The sequence below is a fragment of the Aquila chrysaetos genome (assembly GCF_900496995.4).
Source record: "Aquila chrysaetos chrysaetos chromosome W unlocalized genomic scaffold, bAquChr1.4 W_unloc_8, whole genome shotgun sequence".
Lineage (NCBI taxonomy): Eukaryota > Metazoa > Chordata > Aves > Accipitriformes > Accipitridae > Aquila > Aquila chrysaetos.
The window spans coordinates 35,843-57,785 of NW_024470328.1; the positions used below are offsets into that span (position 1 = coordinate 35,843).

Genomic DNA, 21,943 nt, shown 5'->3' on the forward strand with positions numbered 1-21,943 from the left:
AAGCAGTGAATGGAGGGGGAGAATCCCTGCCCCTCATCTCCTGGCCATGCTTCTGTTCATACAGGCAGGCTGCTCTTGGCCGCAGGGGCTCACCGCTGACTCATGGGCGGCTTGTTGTCCACCATGACCCCCAGGGCCTTTTCTGCTGAGCTGCAACCTACCCGGGGCAGTTGCCTAGGGTTAGGCCACCCCAGGGGCAGGACTTGGCATTTCTTCTCTCTGAAATCTAGAAGGTTCTTTTTGCCCCACTCTGCCAATCTGTCGAGGTTCCTCCAGAAGGCAGCACTCCAGCATATAGACTGGTCCGCACCTCAGGTTTGTGTCATCTGAAAACTCTGTCAGCTCCTCCAGGACAATGATAGCATCATTAAGCCCCAGAAGAGACCCTAATGCATCCAATCAGTCTTTTACTCACCTCTTTGCCCACCTGTCAAGACTGTAGCTTCCTAGCTTTGATATATGAAAATTGTGGGAGACTGTGTGGTGGGTTGACCTTAGCTGGCTGCCAGAGGCCCAGGTAGCCACTCTCTCACTCCTCTTTGTCAACAGTACAGAAGGAGAAAAAAGGAAAAACAATGCTGAATTGCTTGTTATGAAATCAGGGACATCACTTCCCAATTCGTCATGAGCAAAACAGACTCAACAGGAGGAAAATTAACTTATTTAATTACCAATTCAAATAGGGTTGGTGTCGTGGTTTCAGCCCAGCTGGTAACAAAGGACCACGCAGCCGCTGGCTCACTCCTCCCCGCTCCCCTCTGGTGGGATGGGGAGGAGAATCAGAAAGGAGAAAAGAAAAAAAAACCTGGAACCTCGTGCATTGAGATAAGGACAATTTCCTGGGACAACACAAAAAGAGAAGTTACAACAACAACAACAACAACGGTACTAATAAAAGAATATACAGAACGAGTGATGCAGAGGGCAACTGCTCACCACCCTGAACCCAATGGTCCGTCACTTCCCCCACTGAAATCTGAGAGCACCCCCCAGCCCACTCCCCATTTATATACTGAGCATGATGTCACATGGTATGGAATAGCTCCTTGGCTACTTCAGGTCAGCTGTCCTGGCTGTGCCCCCTCCCAAGTTCCTATGAAAGTTAACTCTACCTCAGCTGAACCCAGGACACCAATAGCCTGGAAGAACTGATGGAGTGCACTCTTGTCAGGTTTGCAGATGCGGCTAAAGCATGGAAGAGCCAGACAGCTCAGCTCATCCACAACCTTTCGCTCACTCCTCCCCAGTGGGATGAGGGAGAGAATCAGAAGGGTAAAAGTGACAAAAGTCATGGGTTGAGATAAGGACAGTTTAATAGGTAAAGCAAAGCTGTGCATGAGCGCCAAGCAGAATACGGAATTAATTCACTCCTTCCCATCAGCAGGCAGATGTTCAGCCATCTCCAGGAAAGCAGAGCTCCATCAAGTGTAACAGTTACTTAGGAAGGCAAACACCGTAGCTCTGAATGTCCCCCCTTCCTCCTTCTTTCCCCAGTTTTTATTGCTGAGTGTGACATCTAATGGACTAGAATATCCCTTTGGTTAGCTGGGGTTAGCTGTCCCAGCTGTGTCCCCTGCCAAATTCGTGTGCACCCCCAGCCACCTCGCTGGTGGCGTGGTGTGAGAAGCTGAAAAGGCCTTGATGGTGTGCAAGCACTGCTCAGCAGTAAACTAACACATCCCTGTGTTATCAACACTGTTTTGGTCACAAATCCAGAACACGCAGCCCCATATGAGCTGCTATGAAGAAAATTAACTCCAACCCAGCCCCAAAAAGGACAAGCTCCGCCTCTTATTCCATTCTGCTTACAGCATGCTCAGGTCTCACACTATCCAATACAGCCTCAGTAACCATCACCCCGCTTCCCAGCCTTTCATTTAAACACAGATATCATTCCCTTACTCTATGGACCACCCTTGTAAAATGGCCACAAAATGTCCATTGAGTTCATTCAGTCCATGGCTTGGGTTCTGTCTGTTACGGTGCTCACTTGGGACAGTGTTGGTCTGCCTGCTGATCCTGACCCGTGAGCTCACAGAAGGCCCACCACCTGTCCCAAGGCAGAGATCCATGCTAAAGGGCATCTCCCCCTCCTTGCCTTACAAGCCTGTCCATCCCTGGCCACACTCCTGCTGTGTGTTATCTCACACCGTCTCTGCTCTCCACATGAGACTGTCGCTCACTGTAACCACACACAGACGTCTAATTCCTCCTCTTTGCTCAGCACGCTGCGCACATCAGTGCACTGACACTTCAGAGAGGTGCCCGGTAGCGCTGATTTCCCTGAGGGATATCACAGGACCACAAAACTACAGTAGAGGTTTGAAGGGACAGGACTGGACCCAGTATTGACCCCTGCAGTGCACCACTGGTGACTGGCCTGCAGCGAGACCTTGTGCCACTGATCACCATCCTGTGGGCCCGCCATTCAGCCAGTTTTCAATCCACCTCACTCTCCGCTCATCCAGCCTCTGCTTCAGCAGCTTCTCTATGAGGATTTTATGGGAGACAGTGTCGAAAGCCTTACTCATCTACCAAGGCAGCCATTTCGTTGGAGAAGTTTATCAGGTTATCAAATAGCAATGGCATTTCCTTTCATCGGCTGTGCTCTGGACCTCTGTGGTGTGTCAGTTGGAGTCTGGCACTTGGAGGGCCATGATGTTATGCCATTGTATACCCCATAGAGATTTGGCCACCTCAAAGAAGGGATGATAGGAGGGAAGTGCTACCAATTCTGGACATTGCTTGATAGCAAAGAAATAATAGTGGGCTCTATCCAACCTCTCCAACCCCCACTGCTCTCCACTCTGTTTACATATGAAATGCAGATGTCAAATGCTTTAATATAAACTTGACCTGAGAACAGTTTCGCCATTCAAAGTCTTCATAGGTAATGCATTTCAGAAATGACTGTATAAATCTAGATTTATGTAGAGGGAGAGAAAGGGTCATCAGCTTGCTGTTCCATGTCTATGGCCAATAGAGAAAGCAATCCTGAGGATTGATAGAAAACCCTCAAAACTCTGAAAATGAAGACTTCTTACACACTTATTACCCTCAGCACTTTTCTGCATATGCTTCAAAGTGTACCCATCATCTCCATTGAAGGGTTGATGCAGTTTCCCACACAAGAGTGGCCACTGCCTCCAAGATACCCTGACGTAGCTGAAGACCTCATGCGGGACTGGGAAATGTGTGGCAGGACCAATGGCAGAACTTCTGGAGCATGAGCTGGTGGACAGGCAGGGTGTGTCAAAGCCTCTTGGCTGAGACAAGTAATTTCTCTCCCTTGACTAGAAAGGGAAGCCTGGGCAATTGCACCCAAGGTGTCTAGTGTTAGCAGTGATCCCTCTCATCCCACCTTTCACCTACATGGAGACACCTCTAATTTTCCACGCAGGGAGTGAAAAACAAGTGTGTCTAGATGATGCAGAGTCTGCTTGAAGACGTTCCTGTAACCCAGATATGTTGGGGTTAGTGCAGATTTAGCTATTCAAAAGGGAGCATTTCACTCCCTTTGTCTCTTTGCTTCCCTCTGCGAATCAAGGAAGCTCGTGACTTCCATGTGTGACATGCTGCGTGCAAAAGATCGAGAATGGACAAACAAAGAAAGTCCAGGAAAGGGAATGTTTTGGGAGGTCTTGGGATCTGTGACTAAACACAAAATGTGTTTTCTGTTGGTCTAAGGTTATCCTCTGTAGGAAGCAGGTTTCAATGGAGGTAATGTGGACTTAATACCTACCTGAGGAATGTCTTTTATTATGTATTGAACCATGCCTTCCTTTGTTTTCATAAGTTGGCAATTGAGAAACACCCTTCTGTGTCTGTGTGCCACTGGTTCTCCAAGTAGAACAGGTGGGAATTGGTGCCCATGGGATGAAACACACAGCTACAGACTTCAGTGGAGAGTGCCCAGATTGGAACAGGGCTGGTCCAAGTCCCAGGTGGTTGATGAGAGACATGGTAGGTTGGGGGTAGGGATGAAGACTGACCATAGGTTGTGGAACATAAAGGCTCTGGATTTTCACATCTATTCACACTGTATTAAGAGATGCACAGGAGTAATATCAATTAGAGATTGCTGATATCAATTCATGTACAAGCAGAGAAATAATGTGGAGAAAAAGAAACCCTTTCTTGTTGTTGTTTAGTGTTCGTATCATTTCACTTTGATTACACTCCTGAAACTGCTCTAATTAACCACATCAGAATTGAAGGCTTAAAGGAAAATGATGCACAGTGACTTGACTTGTTAGGGTGTTTTGCATGTTAATGAGCCCTCTGGTGCTGGCTTCCTGAACTGCAGATCCTGAAAGACTGAAGAAGCCCCTAGAGAAGTAGAAGTCAGCAGCAAGCCTCCAAGTTTCCGAGCGTGTTAGTGGGCCCCAGTGAGGGCCATCCCTGAAAAGGCCATGGAGGGAATGACCAGACAAGGGACTGTCCCTGGCAGCTGGTGAAGCAGGAAGTCAGAGGCACTGCTTAGAGGTGGAAAACCAAGCATGGAAAGTGGCTGTGAAAACCCTTGATGTGTTTCACCAAGCAGGACAGTCAAGCCCTGACCCCCATCCTCTGGGAAAGGGGTCCCATTACCTCCTGGGATGTTTGCATCTCTTCCAAGGAGCAGTGAGATGTGGGGGTGTGCAATGCTGAGTGCAGGACAGGATCCACAGAGGGTGGGTGAGGAGGCAACAATGCCCTGGGGCTGTAAGGACCTGGTGTCTTCTCTTGGGCCTCAGTGGAAGAGACAGCAGCCAGGGTGGAGAGGATAAGGATCTCAGTTGTGTTGGCTGGTGGTGATCTCACCTGCTGCAATGCCCTCAGTCATGCCCACTGCAGGCTGTCCTACACTGTCCTATGCCTGTGCTGGTTTCCCGGCAGACTTTAGCTACGTCCCCATTTCCCCACCGCACTCGGACCCTGGGATCTCCCAAGCCATACTGATGCCCTTCTGTCCTTACTGGCTGTTGCTTCAAACACAAAGCTGTGGTTAATCAAGGATTGGTCAAGGCCTGTGAGTTGCCCACAACCTGTCTGCCTTCTTCCAATACCCTCATCATGCTCCCCTCGCACCCAAACTATCACAGTCCCATGCTTGCTTGAATCTTCTATTTCTCTCTGTGACGTGCGGAAACGGACTCCACAATCAGTGAGATTGTAAAGTAGGTATGTTTATTCAGCGCTGGGCAGCACGGGGGGTAGTCCCACCAAAGTCGTGCGCACCTGATGCGGCAGTTCGCTTCAAATTTATACAGTCAAGTGTTACATATACATGAAGTTTCGCAATACGCCTGTACATAGGCATGATCTATCCCCGCTTCATATTAAAATTAGTTCCAAAAGTCACAAGGCCGGTCTTGGCTGGTTTTTGGGGTGGACTGCTGCTTCTTATCAGGGACTATCTCCTGCCCCAGCCAGCCTCAACAATGCAAACATTAAGCATCACTTCTCATCCCCTTGGGCCACGTCTACCTCTACTGAAATTTCTTTAACTTCATTATAAGCTAGATAATTATTTAACAGTTCTTATCTATATCCATATATCTACTATATCTACTAAGGTTCCTTTGGCTCCCCGTTTCAGTCCCCCCTTTTCTAGAAAATAGTGAATTCTTTTACTATATCTAATTCTAGTACTTCTAATGCATTGCTTCCCTATCTAGCATTCTTTCAAAATATTTATTGGACTCAAGTCTTCGTCGCAACTGATTCTTTTTCCATTCACCATAGGAATCTCCTGTGCTTTGGAAACACCATAAGCTGCATTGAATTGTTGTACAAAGGATTATGAGCAGAAAAATTATTGTTATTTCTGTCACAAACAGTTGTTTTGGCCATGTTAAATTTGGCAACCAGGAAGTTAGTTTTTCCCATATTTCAGAAAATCCCCATGACGTGTCAGCCATAGTGATAAGATGTAACTCCTTAGAAATTTCCCAAATATTTTCAATATCTGTCTCTACTTGCTGTCTTTCATTTAAATAAGCACAACAGCTTTGATTTATAAGTACGCACACACCCCCTTCCTTTGCGGTTAACATATCTAATGCAAGGCGATTTTGTATCGTTATCTTTGCCAAGGAATCAATTTCGGCTTGTAATTTTCCTAGAGCGTCAGCAGTAGTATTGGCTAAAGTCTCGACCACCGCTGATACATTGACTATTGCTTTTTCCAGTTCAGATACTCCAAGCAGTGGGAAAAGCTATCGTACCACACTGTGGAATGTGGTGTCTCGTTCTATAAGAGGGTTAGAGGTTCTTTTAGTCCTCGTGTGGTGCCATGGGGATCGGAATATTCCCTGTAATTTTCCTAAGATAGGGAGTGTTTGTGGGATTATTATTCTCTCTGTGCATTCTTCCCACCAATCGATAGGTAAACTCTTATGTGCCTCCCCGTTTGCACAAAGGTATCAACGCCCGTCAGGGAGATTACAATTGGACGGCTCCCGAGGAGGAGGAACATAATAACTCCCTGTTACATTTCCCATCCGGTATTAGCTATCCCTGTAGAGTGTGATTCATTACATCGAAAGCAAGTTCCATTCAGTGTCCCAAGAAAACTAGAAGTGTTGGCATAATGGGGGCGCATCATTATGGGGTCTCCCCCTCTGCCTCTTTCCATGTCTTTTAATCTCCAAGACCAATTGTATCGATCATTATCATGTGGGTCTCTGCTATCCAGATCAAGTTTATACTTCACTATAGTTCTGGAACCATTTCCATATAAACAAGTATAGTTGGCAGTTCTATTTAACAGTGTTTTAGTGCTGTTTGTTCTGAGGGGGACACCAATAAACAGGAAGGTTTCTCCTTGTCTGGGTATTAAGGTACACATCCAACAGCTTGATACATGAATATCCTTTGCTAGCTCCTGGTTATATCTGACAAACAGGTTTTCATCCCACGCCTTACACAGAGTCCCTACAACTCCCCATATTACCGCGTAAAAACTAAATGTCCATAGGGTTTTGTGGTGACTTTCCATGGAGTTTTGGGTGTCTTTTTCATTCTGGTGTGATGAATCCAAGCATCCTGTTCCTTGATTCTGATTGCAGTAAAGGAGGTGAGCAGTACTTGGAATGGTCCTTCCCACTGTGGTTTTAGGGTTTTATCTCTTGGCTGGTGGTGATGGCGTATCCCGCATGTTGATTACCATTTAGGAGGTAACTGCTTCCGCCTGTGAACCAAGTTTCCCCGCTTTCCATGGGGCTGTCTTTCAGGTCTGGGCGGCTGGTGTATGTTGCTTTGATGGTTTCCAAACAGTCATGATGTTCCGGTTCTCCTGTGTTCCTGATGAGAAAAGAAGCTGGGTTGACAATGTTAGTGACTACAATCTCCACATCATCCTGCTCTACCAATATAGCTTGATATCTCAGGAATCTTTGTGGAGAGAGTCCGCCCTTTGCCTCCAGTACTGTTGATACTGTATGAGACACCAAAACAGTCGTTTTCTGGCCCAGAGTAAACTTTCGGGCTTCCTGTATATTCAGTATCACAGCCGCAACCGCCCGCAGGCATCCAGGCCAACCTTTTGCAGTCGTGTCTAACTGCTTAGAGAGGTAGGCAACTGCCCGTCGATATGGACCCAGGTTTTGTGCTAATATTCCCAGGGCTATGCCCTGCTTCTCATGGGAGTAAAGAAGAAACGGCTTACTCACACCTGGGAGTCCTAAGGCCGGGGCCAACATCAAAGCCTTTTTCAGTAGCTCAAAGGCTCGTTCGGTCTCCTTGTTCCACTCAAGGTGTTTCTGCTCAGTGGCTGTCAACGCATACAGTGGTTTAACAAGCAATCCATAATTATAGATCCACAATCGGCACCACCCTGTCATTCCCAGAAAAGTCCGTAGTTCTTTTACTGTCTGAGGTCTCCGAGTTTGGCATATTGCCTCTTTACGGGCCTGTCCCAAAGTTCTTTGTCCCGCACTAATTTCATAGCCCAAGTAATTCACTTTGCATTGCATTACCTGTGCCTTTTTCTTGGATACCCGGTACCCCTGGAGTCCCAGGAAATTCAACAGACTCACCGTCCACGTCATACAATCTTTCTCTGTTTTGGTGGCGATCAGGATATCATCCACGTACTGCAACAGCTTCCCCTCCTCAGATGGGGCTTCCCAGGATTCTAAGTCTTTCACAAGCTGATTGCCAAAAATGGTAGGACTATTCTTAAATCCTTGTGGCAACACCATCCAAGTGAGCTGGGTCTTTCGACCACTCTTGGGGTTTTCCCATTCAAATGCAAATAATTTTTGGCTGGTCTCATGGAGAGGGAGGCAAAAGAAAGCATCCTTCAAATCTAAAACAGTAAACCAAGTCAATTCAGGTGTTAATACGGTCAACAGGGTATATGGGTTTGCCACTACCGGGTAAAGATCTTCAGTTATCTTATTCACCGCCCGTAAGTCTTGGACCACCCGATACGACCCATCGGGCTTCCGAACAGGTAATATAGGGGTATTGAATTAAGACTCACACTTTTTTAGTAATCCCAACTGCAAAAATTTTTCTATCACCGGCTGGATTCCTTCTCTGTCTTCTTTCTTTAGGGGATATTGTTTAATTCTTACCGGCTTTCATCCTTCTTTGATCCTAACTTCAACAGGTGGAGCACTTTTCGCTCTTCCAGGTGCATCAGTAGCCCATACCCCTGGGTACACTTGGTTTAAGATGTCCTCATTAATGCTTCCTTCTACGGGCAGACTGGTTAAGGTTAGGCTCAATATTTGAACATATTGCTGAACTTTTACCTCCAGAGTAATTTCTCCCTTTTTGAATACAATTTTTGCTCCCAATTGTTCCAACAAGTCCCTTCCCAAAAGTGCCTTAGGGGAGTTGGGCATATATAAAAATTTGTGAATGCCCCACTGTTTTCCTAATTTATATTCTAAAGGTTTACAAAAATATGCCTTTGCACTTTGGCCAGTCACTCCTTTCACCATGACATAATCATCTCCCAGGGGCATCAAAGCTTGGTTCAGAACCGAGTATGTTGCTCCTGTATCCACCAAAAATTCTACCTCTTGTTGTGTTTTCCCTAGCTTAATTATAACCAGTGGATCTGCTAGGGTAGATTCCCCAGGTTCCCGTCAATCTCCCTTCACATGGGCTACTGTTCTTCCTGTTTGAGCCCTCTGATCCTCCTTGTTCCTTGGGCATTCCTTTTTCCAATGACCAAATTTCTTACACAAAGCACATTGATCCTTGCCGAGTCGGGGCAAGTCTCGTCTAGGCCCTCTTCCTCTTTCTTCCTGGATAACAGCCAGTAATTTCTTTTGCCCTTGCCTATATCCTTCCTCTCTGTTACTAAATACTCTCCATGCTTCATCCAATAATATTTCTAAATTCCTACCCGCTGTAGGGCATAATTTCTGAATTTTGCGCCTTATATCCCTTGTAGATTGACCCAAAAACAGGGAGAATAATTGTTGTATTCCTACCTCTGACCCAGGATCTAGCGGTGTGCTGTGGCGCATTACATCCCTCAATTGATCCAGGAATTCAGATGGAGACTCGGAAGGACTCTGTTTGACTGCATATAAAGCTGACCAATTTATAGTTTTGGGGATTGCTTTCTCCGTTCCTTTTGCAATTGTATTGGTTTTGTGTGGCAAGGTTTTGGTAGCGGGGGGGGGATTACAGGGGTGGCTTCTGTAAGAAGCTGCTGGAAGCTTCCCCTATGTTCGAGAGAGAGAGCCAATACCAGCCGGCTCTAAGACGGACCCGCCGCCGGCCAAGGCCGAGCCAATCAGCGATAGTGGTAACGCCTCTGTGATAACATTTTTAAGAAGGAAAAAAAGTTGGGACAGGCAGATTCGGCAGCCGAGAGAGGAGTGAGAACATGTAAGAGAAACAACCCTGCGGACACCAAGGTCAGTGAAGAAGGAGGGGGAGGAGATGCTCCAGGCGCCGGAGCAGAGATTCCCCTGCAGCCCATGGTAAAGACCGTGGTGAGGCAGGCCGTCCCCCTGCAGTCCATGGAGGTCCACGGTGGAGCAGATATCCACCTGCAGCCCGTGGAGGACCCCACGCCGGAGCAGGTGGGTTCCCGAAGGAGGCTGTGACCCCGTGGGAAGCCCGCGCTGGAGCAGGCTCCTGGCAGGACCTGCGGATCTGTGGAGAGAGGAGCCCACGGAGCAGGTTTTCTGGCAGGACTTGTGACCCCGTGGGGGACCCACGCTGGAGCAGAGTGCTCCTGAAGGACTGCGCACCGTGGAAAGGACCCATGCTGAAGCAGTTCGTGAAGAACTGCAGCCCGTGGGAAGGACCCACGTTGGAGAAGTTCGTGGAGGACTGTCTCCCGTGGGTGGGACCCCACGCTGGAGCAGGGGAAGAGTGTGATGAGTCCTCCCCCTGAGGAGGATGAAGCGGCAGAAAATAACATGTGATGAACTGACTGTAAACCCCATCCCCATCCCCCTGTGCTGCTGGGGGGGTTGGTAGAGAATCTGTGAGTGAAATTGTGCCCGGGAAGAAGGGAGGGGTGGAGGGAAGGTGTTCTGAGATTTGGTTTTCTTTCTCATTACCCCGCTTTGGTTGATTTGTAATAAAGTGAGTTAATTTTCCCCAAGTTGAGTCTGTTTTGCCCGTGACGGTAAGTGGTGAGTGATCTCTCTCCTGTCCTTATCTCGACCCACAAGCTCTTTGTTATATTTTCTCTTCCCTGTCCAGCTGAGGAGGGGGAGTGATAGAGCGGCTTTGGTGGGCACCTGGCAACCAGCCAGGGTCAACCCATCACAGCAATCCAATCCTGATACCCCTGCAATCTTTCCATATGTGCAGATCTATTAACATCCCACTTTGGGTCTTGGAGAGGGAAATATTCCTTAATGTCCCCTCCTGTAATCTTATAATGATCTTCAGCAGGTTCCCTGCTGTTTTTAAAATCAGCTGTTTCTCTGTCTCGGTCATATATTCCAATAATAGCTGTATATCCTTCCAGTCAGGGTTATGCTGTTTTACAATAAATTGGAAATGTTTAGTTACACTTACCGGATCACTCCTATAATCTTTTGCAACCTTTTTCCATTCCGCTAGGTCAGCAGTAGAAAAGGGTACTTTGATTAACATTGTCTCACCATCCGGCCCCACCGCCTCTCGGAGAGGTGCTTGTAAAGCTGTTGAGGTAGTTTTCTTCCTAGTATGGGAAAATACAGGGCTGTTCAGGGAGGTCGGAGTTCTATCCGAGTCTGCATCCTGTTCCTGTGATCGAGGGGGAGGCTTAAACAAGTCAGTTAGATCTTGTTCTGGTACCTGATGGATTTTATTTGCCTTAGTACGTCTTTGTCCAATACTACGTGCCGAACAACACCGCCTCAGTTTACCTCTAAGCTCCTTGTTGTTCTCTCGCTCAAGTGCAAGCACCATGGGGTCCTGTGGGGGTACCATTCCACAGTCCCTTTGCCACTCCGGATGATTTCGGAGGGTGAAAAACATGTCTGCATACGAAACCTCATCCCATTTTCCTTCTCTCCTTAAAAACAGCATTAGTTGTAATAGAGTATTATAATCTATTGACCCATTAAGTGGCCACTTAGCATCACCTTCTAACTTATACAACGGCCACCATTGATTGCAGTATTTAATAAGGCTCTTTTTATTTTCCGGACTTCCAGTCCCAACAATATCTTTCCAGGGGGCAATTACACAACCCAGAGGACTCTTCCTCAATATTCCCCCTTGATTGTTTCCCATTTTATAACTTCTCCTTTTAATAAGCTTCCATGCAAATCATTTCTTACACCTCTTTATAGTTTTCTCCCAGTTTTCCTCCCACACATCCTGAATTTCCGGGGTTAAATTTTCCTTTCACACACCAATTTCACTATTTCAGCTACCTTTCCAACCACAAACTGAGACAAGGGGAGTCAAAAGAATCTCAGTAGACATAATAAAGGGGGATGAAAGATGATGTTTAGCGCTTACATTGTTGAAATTAGCTGACATAGAGACAGTCCTTGATAAGAAGAGCTGGTCCTAAGAACCAGCCAATAAGGTAAAGACAGTTCCTGATAAGAAGCAGGAGCAGGCCCCAAGAGCCAGCTAAGACTGGTCTTGCGGCTTGGGTGAATACCAAGAAATCACTGAGCCTGCGCAAGAAGAAAGGTTACTACCGGTGACGAAGAGGAGTCATCTATCTTCATCTCTGCGACCACCAGACGACCACCATAAAGTGGCACTGCGCAAGCGCAGTTGAGAGGAGACTATGGAAATGACCTCTCGGAGCTAATTTTAATATGAAGCGGGGACAGGTCATGCATATGTATAGGCGTATTGTGAATATGTAACACTTGACTGTATAAACTTGAAAGTAACTGCTGAGTCGGGCGCGCACGACTTTGGTGGGACTACCCCCATGCTGCCCAGCGCTGAATAAACATACCTACTTTACAATCTCACTGATTGTGGAGTCCATTTCCGCACGTCAAAACAATCTCCACTATATACGTAGCCCGTCCCCTCTTATCCCAGGGAGTCCAAACCCGACACTCAGGGCATTCAATATCCCCTCCACAATCTATTTGCAACCTCTGTTTGCACCACACACATTCCAGGGCATATGAGGGCATGCACTCATTTCCTGGATGTAAAAGACACCATTCAAATACCCATATTTATGCAATGCACCATACAGGGACTTTCTTATACCAACACCACAAAATGATTAAGATAATCCAACTCAAAATTACAATTACAATGCTAACATATAAATTTAAGTTCCAAATTATCAGGGAATCACACTTTTGTTCGTCTCCGGCCGTACCCCTTGTGGAGTTACGAAACTGTGGATCAGAACTCCACACATGCTCTGCAGCTAATCTGCGTCTCTTTTACTCAAACATTCAATTCACATTTTTAGACATTTACATATTAACAAGCATATATACACATATAAATCTCAACATAACATTTCCACATACTCACACAAAATCTTTAACATTAAATTTCCAAACATTCACATCATACAATCATCGCTCCAGTTGACAACCTTTCAGCAGCTGCAAAAATGTACCAAGTGCAATTGCAAGGGGGTCCACTTACCCCAAAAATGTACCAAGTGCAATTGCGAGGGGGTGCGCTTACCCTTCTCCTGCCTCTTATATACCAGTCATCTACAGGTCCGTCCTGGCTCCCGATACCGGGATGCAGCGGTCACCCCAGATTTGCTCGATCTACCCCCAAGATGGCTAGCGGCTGCTCTATCGGTCAGCAAATCCCCCTTGTTACCATACAGGGTACCCTCCTCCTATACGGGGACTACGCTGCACGCCAGATGTCTCTGCGCGATTTACCAGCTGCCCCGGCCTGTACCTTTACAGGCTCCCTCTGTGACACGTACCGTTTGGTCCGCAGCTTCAGGAGGTCATTGTCCGGTCCCGCGGTGAGCGGCTGGCAGTGGAGGCTCCTCCGAGGAAAGTGCTCGGGGCGCGTCGAGGGGCTTCCGCTCCGCAGTCGGTCCCGCAGCCGAGCAGAGAGTCTCCTGCCTGGCTCACCAAACCGACGTGCGGAAACGGACTCCACAATCAGTGAGATTGTAAAGTAGGTATGTTTATTCAGCGCTGGGCAGCATGGGGGGTAGTCCCACCAAAGTCGTGCGCACCTGATGCGGCAGTTCGCTTCAAATTTATACAGTCAAGTGTTACATATACATGAAGTTTCGCAATACGCCTATACATAGGCATGATCTATCCCCGCTTCATATTAAAATTAGTTCCAAAAGTCACAAGGCCGGTCTTGGCTGGTTTTTGGGGTGGACTGCTGCTTCTTATCAGGGACTATCTCCTGCCCCAGCCAGCCTCAACAATGCAAACATTAAGCATCACTTCTCATCCTCTTGGGCCAACAATGCAAACGTTAAGCACCACTTATCCTCTTGGGCCACGTCTACCTCTACTGAAATTTCTTTAACTTCATTATAAGCTAGATAATTATTTAACAGTTCTTATCTACATCCATATATCTACTATATATACTGTGAAAAATGATCATGTCCAAAACAGGATTCTAATTAAAGTTTACAATTTTTTACATGAATAGAGGCAAGCAAACAGCGCTGGGTGCACTGGGAGCCTCTGCTCTACCAAGGCACACACCGTCAGGTCTAATTGTGCAGGTTAAGTACAGGTTCTACATACATATTCACTAGATTCCTGAGAAATGTGTATACATATTCATTAGTTTTCCGGGAAACTATTAGCATATGCAAATGTCCTTTACGCAGGCGCATTGAAGGTCTCTGGTGGTCTTCAGGAGTCCTCTGGTGGCCTTCCATAGTCTTCCTCACTTGTCCGCTATTTGACCCTCCTCAGGTGATTCTGCGCAGTATGGTCCTTTACATGTTTTGATACTTTAGTGCTTGTTAGTGTTCTTATTATCTAAGTTCTCATTAGTGGTATAGAACCATATGGGTAGTTTAAGCTAAATTATCTACAAGGATGGGAACAAAGGCAGGAGTTCTTATCTTATCTGGCCTTATCTATTCAAGCAAGGCCTCTATTTGTGCCTTCTTAACAAGATCGTAAATTCATCGAACACTTAATTAAGTCTTGTGATCACTCTTGGTTCCTTCTTGCTCATCATTCCCAAGCACCAGTCTCTGACAAGCTTAATCCTTGACAAACACCAGTCCTTGGTATGTAAAGTTACAGAGAGACAATCATTAAGCAATAAGCAGTTTGTTCTCTAGATCAATCCCCCCCCCCTTTTTTTTCTTTAAACCTTTGCAAATTCTTTTGCAACTATAGGATTCCACTACTTCCGAGAGACCATGTAAAGTATTTTTCGATTTCTACTTGATGTCTGATTTTATTTCGTTTCCAACTTTCGTAATTTCCTATTGTTATATGGCTTTTGCAGGAAGCAAGAACTATATACATGCTCTCCTACTTCCCTTAGGCCTATGGTTATACAAGATCAAGCAAAACGGTTAAAAATTACGTATGCAGAGAGAGTCACATTTCACCATGCGGCCCTAGTATTGTTTTATATTGACACGAATCAGGTGAATATATTTCACATCTACTAAGGTTCCTTTGGCTCCCCATTTCAGGTCAGCCTTTGTGAGTGAGGGTCAGAGGAGGGGCCAGTAAAGGTGACATTGTGGTGGGAGTTGAGGAACCCACAGTCAGGGTGAGGAAGTGGGCACTGTCTTTTCTAAGCACCCCAAGGAAGTCTCTGGATGTAGAAGCCTGGGCCTCACTGGGGACTTGAACGACCCTGGCATTTTCTGGAAGGGGAACACGGCAGCATGCAAACCATCCAGGCCGTTTCTGGAGTGTCTTGGGAGAAGATCTTCACACAGCTGCCAGATGGGCCAACAAGGGTAATGCAAACCCAGATCTGATACTTGCCAGCAAGGCAGAGCTGGCCAGGGAACTGAAGGTCAGTGTAAGCCTCTTCTGTCATGAAAATGAAATAGTGAAGTCCCAGCTCCTGAGGGAAGTGAGGAAGGAAAATAGAAGACTGTAGATGCTGGACATGAAAGGACTACACTTTGGCCTATTCTGGGGAGTTTTGGTGGGGTCTCATGGTTATTCAGCATTGAAGGGCAGCAGAGCTTCATACAGTGCTCTTCAAAGACAGCATCCTCCAAGCACGGAAATGACCTCTATCAAAACTGAGTTGAAACTTGAAAATAAGTTCAAGGCCACCATAACGAGCTGTTACTGCTTCAGGGACAGTTAAAGAAAAAGCAAAGACAATATGTGATCACTGCTAATGAGTAGGTATAGGTAGATCTGACATTTTTTGTGTGCTCTTTGACTCAGTTATCACCAGCAAGGTCTCCCAGGCCTTGGTGCCTCAAGGCAGGACTCTAGAGGAAACCAAGCAATGGTGGGTAGGAATCAAATCAGGGGCTACTTGGGCAAACTCAAATGCTACCAGTCAAAAGGGACCAAAAGTATAAATGTGTATTTACATAGAGGGAGAGAAAGTTTCATCAGCTTGCTAATCCATGTGCCTGGCCTATGAAAAAAAAAAAGAAGGATACTTTACAGACCAGCATTAAAGTTCTGGAAATGAAGACTTCTTACACATTTATTACACTGAGGTCTTTTCTGTATATGTTTCAAATTCTACCTAACATCTTCTTCCAGGGGTTGATGCAGTTGCCCATATAGAGATGGCCACAGCCTCCAAGATTCCCAGGGGTATCTGAAGACCCCCACATGGCACTGGGAAATGAGACCCAAGGCTGTCAGGAACCTTTCTGGAGCAGGAGCTGGTGGACAGGCAGGGTAGGCCAAAGCATCTCAGATGACACAACTGATTTTTCTCCCTTGAGTAGAAATGCAAACCTGGAGAATTGCACTCAACATGTCCAGTGCTGGAGAAGAATGAGAAATGAGTGGGCCTAGATGCTGCAGAGTCTACTTGAAGATGTTCCTGTAACCCAGATATGTTGGGTTTAGTGCAGATTTGGCTCTTCAAAAGAGAGCATTTCATTCACTTTGTCTCTTTGCTTCCTTCTGTGAACGGAGGCAGCTGCTGACTTCAGCGTGTGACTCACTGTGAGTGAATATGGACAAACAGAGCCTGGGCCAGGGAGGTCTTCTGGGGTTCTTGGGATTTGTGCTTGACACAAAAATGCGTTTTCTATTGCTCTAAGACAATCCACCATGGAAAGTGGACTTCAGAGGAGGTAAGGTGGACTTAATATACAGCTGAGGAGGGTGGTTTATTTCTTATTGAACCATACCTTCCTTTGGTTTTGTTTTTTGGCAATTAAGAAACATCGTTCTGTGTCTCTGTGCAGCTTGTTCTCCAAATGAAGAAGGTGGCAACTGGTGTCAAAGGACTGAAACATGCAGCAACTGACTGCAGTGGAGAAAGCTGAGAATTGAACAAAGGTGCTTTAAGTTCCACATGGCTGGTGAGAGAAGCGGTGGGGTTGGAGGCAGGGCCAAAGACTGCCCATAGAGTGTCTGACATACAGGGTCTTGGCTTCTCTGCATATTCAGAGTCCATTAGGCGATGCTGAGGGTCAGTATCAGTTGGAGTTTGCTGGTATCCCTTAATGTGTAAGCAGAAAAATAAGAAGTGGAAAAAGACAGAATTGTTTCTTACTGATACTTGGTATTGGAAACTTTTCACTTCGACTGCACTCCAGAAACCTCTCACACTAACCACTGAGAACTGAGGAAGGAAGGAAAGTTAGGCCTGAGGCTTGGCTTGTTAGGGCATTTGGCATGTTCATGAGCCCTCTGGTGCCAAGTTCCTGAACTGCAGATACTGAAAGATTTCACTGGCCTCTGGAGAAGCACAAGTCAGCAGCACATCTCCAAGTTTCTGAAGGTGTTATTTAGTCCCACAGAGGGCCATAGTTGAAGCGATCACGGAAGGAATGAGATGACAAGGTGACTGTCCCTGGGGGCTGGTGAAGCAGGGATGCAGAGGCACTGGTTACAGGTTGAAAATCAACCCTGCAGGCAGCTGTGAATGGCCTGGATGAGTTTCATCAAGCAGGATGTTCAAGCGCTGACCCCCATACCCTAGGAATGAGGATCCTTTCCCTTATGGCATGCTCAGGACTCTTCCAGGGAGCAGTGAGATGTGGGGGTGTGTGATGATGCCGAGTGCAGGACATCAATAGGACTCCTCCCAGGCTCTGTGGAAGGTGGGTGAGGAGGCAGCAAAGCACTGGGGTTGTAAGGAACTGGTGTCCTCTCGGGCTGCAGTGGAAAAGACAGCAGCCATAGGCAAAAGGATAAGGCTTTCAGTTCTGCTGGAGGATTCCCTCACCCCACAAAGGACCCATCCCCAGCACAGCCTGTCCTACACTGTTCTATGCCTGTGCCTCTTTCTCTGTAGATTTTAACCATCACCCCTGCTTCCTCACCTCACTCTGTCCCCATGATGTCCCTAGCTTTACAGATAACTTTCTGCCCTCACTGACTATTTCTTCAAACACAAAGCTGTGGTTTTCTGAGGTTTTGCCAAAGGCTGTGCATTCTCGATAACCTGTGCAGCTTCTCCAAAGCCCTGCTAATGCTCCTCAATCAGCCAAGATGTCCCAGCCCCCAGGCTCACTTGAATCCTCTATTTATCTCCACATCCCAGCAGTAAACTGCACATCTTTTCTTCTGCTGCCTCAAATTACAAACTCAACCTATTTCACTTCAGTGTGATACCCCCCACTATTCCAGGTCTTCTTCCTGCCTTTAATGCACTTACTGCTACACCTACACAGCTCTTTCCCTGCATGCCCTTGTGTCTCACAAATCCTTCTGCTTCCCTTGCACTCATGGGACCTTAGTCTGGGATGTTTGTACACCCTCCAGACTGATGGACTTTTTCCTAAGGTCCATCCAAGTGTGGGGAGTGAAGGAAGAAAAGAGATCGAGGTCAGCTTATGGGGTATTACTAGGCACATTCACCCCCAGCAGTGGGCATTGCCCTTCTGCCAGGCTGAGCCATACACATCAGATGGAAAAGTCTCTATCATCACCCCTGTTTGCACAGGAAGGGGCTTCCTTCCTGCATCTTCCCAGGACAATCCTCCTCTTCTTCCTCCTCCACACACAGGTATCAACTCATTCCATTTCTGGGCTCAGACATGATTGTAAGGATTTCCTAAAGCCATCTGCCATCCCCTTGTTTCTCCCTGACATCCCTTGACCCATGGATCCCTTCCCTCAGTAGGTGGAAAGAAGATCCCTGCCTGTCACTCACTGGGTATCCTGACTAATAATAAGACCAACAGAGGTGACATGTAGATGTAACTTTCTCTCTGAGAGCAGAATTACACTTCTGGAAAGAACTGTCTCTCCCCAGCTGAGGGAGGGAACACCAGTGATTGCTTCAGGCTGTTTCCCAGCAGGTTCCCCTGGAGCCCCAGGGACACCTGGAGGGAGCCCAGAGCGGGCAGAGAAAGTGCTGCCTTGGGCTGGTCCTCTGCTGCTGAGCTGGGCTGGGCTCCTGGGCTGGAGGGAGCTTGTGGCAAGCAGGCAGCACTGCAGAGAGACAGCTCTGCCCAGGAGCAGTTCCTCTGCAAAGCGCAGCAGGGCTGAGGGCACTGCCTGCAGGCACCAAGGGGAGAGGAGGGAAGGGAGAGGGAGGTTAAGGGCAGTCTGGGGTGGGAGGAGAGAAGAGAGCTGTCCTGGAGAAAAATCTTGACAGCCCTTCACAGGGTAAGTCTCTGGCTGCAGGGCAATGCAGGGGCAGTTCCTGGAATGACCTCCTAAAGCTGGCACATCCCACAGCCTATGGGATCTGTCAGAGGGACTCTCACAGTTTCTGCAGTGTAGAGAAAAGGGACGTGCTTTGGAGCACAGCTTCCCTGCTGCACCCTCAGAGGGACAGGGCATGTCAGCTGCCTTCCCCTGGGGGTGGCTGCAGAGTGTGAAGGTGGGTGTGCAGCCACGGGTGCCCAGGGCTGTCCTTCAGAGCAGGGTCCCTGCACCCCAGGGGGCTGTGTGCTGGGGCAGGGGCTCTGCCACCGGTCAGGGTAAGTACTCAGCCTGCCTGGGGAACTGTAACAGCAGAGTGGGGAGAAGCTGTGGGTGGAAGAAGCAATCCCCAGCAGGGCAGGGTCCTTCTGCTGACAAGAGGGTGCTGTGTGGGTCAGGACAGCTCACAGCTCCAGATCACCCCCAGGACATTTCCAAGGGCACTTCTCAAGGGGAAGGTCGAAGCAGGGTTTACTCTAAAGTTAAGGAGCTTTCCTGAGTCTGTGTTTTCTGTTTCCTAGTTTTGGGGAATATGGGGGGAGAAAAGCAGAAGGAGCTGTCATGCTTGAACAAGTCCCTGAGACTCCTGAGCTGTAACTTGGAGTGATCAGTAATCCTGATAGGAGCCTCCTGAAGTAGAGCACAGGGACTGAGAACAACTGCCTGGCTGTGCTGGTGCCTGGGAGGTGGCATGCACAGCTGGGTAAGGGTAACTCTTTGCTGAGACTGCAGCTGCCTCTCCCCTTGCCTCTCTGAGCCAGACCATCACTGCATTTTTCCTTGTTTCCCCACTTGTCTGTGTTATTGCTATTGTTATCTTGTTCTTGCTGTCAGGCTCTCTGGGGATGGGAGTTTTAGCTGCAGAGTCACACACTGATCTTGTGGGTCCTCCCATGCAGCTGTGTCCATGGGAAGAAGGTTACAGGTGTCCAAGCCTTCCTCCAAGCTGTGGGGCTGTGGGCAATGCAGCCTGTGTCATTCCCTGGCAAATGAGCTGACTCTCCCTTCCTGAGATACCATCATCAGGACACTTGGCTACCTCCTTGGGGTGACCTTCCAAGCTGTGAGCTGCCCTCCAGGATGCAGGTCTGTCCCATAGCATCTTGGTGTTTCTGAATGCCCCATGGAGAAGCACAGAGACACCATGACTGAGGAAATGCTGTTGGGCTTGTGAAATGAACCATGTCTGTCCATGGCAACAGGTGGGGTACGGAGACCTTGAGAAAGGGGCAGACACTTGGTGTTGGACAGTGGGTCTCTCTGCTTTCAGATGTGCCTGTAGTCTTCTCAGGTTAACATGGGTTTGTGATTACCCTCCATCTCAGAAAGGTGCAAGCTACCAGGGTAGTGGGAACAAGAGACTAACAGACCAGGTCCCCTCTCTCTGCACTAAGCCACAGTCAATCGTCTTCCCTCGCAGGACACACTTTGATTTCTCTGAGTGAGGCAGAAATGATGAGGGTTTCTGAAATCCAAGATAATTAGAAGGTGAGATAGGGGAGAGCTCTAACACCCCCCTCCCCCCCCCCCCCCCCCAAGCACTCTTTTGATTGTGGTTTCTTATCCCTGGGAGTGCAGATGCTGACAAGCACTTTCACATTAGGAGCAGTTTCATCTCACCAATTCAAACACCAGGACTGACCCTCTGACCGACACCATTCCAAGAAACTAACTGCTACAGAGCAGGGCTGACTCCTTGGCAGCCAGTGGGCAGAGGTCCTGCTCCTCACAGCACACTCAGCCAGAACTCCATCCACAGAGCTGAACAGAGATCTCGCTGAAATGAAAAAACATGGTGAACGTGTATTATAAGAAATGGCTTTGATTTTGGTCAGAGAATAATGCCCTAACTTGTCACTGTCCTTTACTCCAACACGCGGAAGCTGCAGCTCTTGCACTTCTGGCTCTTCCTGGGCATCTACCTGGCTGCCCTCCTGGCCAACGGCCTCATCATCACCGCCGTAGCCTGTGACCACTGCCCCCACACCCCCATGTACTTCTTCCTCCTCAACCTCTCTGTTCTTGACCTTGGCTCCATCTCCACCACTGTCCCCAAAGCCATGGCCAACTCCCTCTGGGACACCAGGGCCATCTCCTACCCAGGAGGTGCTGCACAGGCATTTCTGTTTCTCTTTTTGATCTCAGCAGAGTATTATCTTCTCACTGTTATGGCTTACGACCGCTACGTTGCCATTTGCAAACCCCTGCACTACGGGACCCTCCTGGGCAGCAGAGCTTGTGTCCACATGGCAGCAGCTGCCTGGGGCAGTGGGTTTCTCTATGCTGTGCTGCACACTGTCAGTACATTTTCACTACCGCTCTGCCAAGGCAATGCTGTGGACCAGTTCTTCTGTGAAATCCCCCAGATCCTCAAGCTCTCTTGCTCAGATGCCTACCTCAGGGAAGTTGGGGTACTTGCAGTTGGTGTCTGTTATACATTTGGGTGTTTTGTTTTCATTGTACTGTCCTATGGGCAGATCTTCAGAGCTGTGCTGAGGATCCCCTCCGAGCAGGGATGGCACAAAACATTTTCCATGTGCCTCCCTCACCTCGCTGTGGTCTCCTTGTTTATAAGCACTGGCATTTTTGCCTACCTGAAGCCCCCCTCCATTTCCTCCCCATCCCTGGACCTGCTGGTGGCAGTTCTGTACTCGGTGGTGCCTCCAGCCTTGAACTCCCTCATCTACAGCATGAGAAACCAGGAGATCAATGATGCCCTGAGACAACTAATCACTGGATGCTTTTCAGTAGGAAGAAACTGCCTCTTGTCTTCTGCATAG

At 47.8% G+C, this 21,943-nt stretch overlaps 1 protein-coding gene across 1 annotated transcript; it reads left to right on the forward strand.

The window, feature by feature from the left end:
- The first annotated feature begins 21,154 nt into the window (after positions 1-21,154).
- LOC115338025 (olfactory receptor 14A16-like) lies at positions 21,155-21,943 on the forward strand. The gene has a single exon (XM_030006429.1). It carries the CDS (start codon positions 21,155-21,157, stop codon positions 21,941-21,943), a length of 789 nt encoding a protein of 262 aa, XP_029862289.1.

What these genes read in the sequence shown, in the direction of transcription:
- LOC115338025 (XM_030006429.1), top strand. Translation starts at nt 21,155, where the DNA reads ATGTACTTCTTCCTCCTCAACCTCTCTGTTCTTGACCTTGGCTCCATC.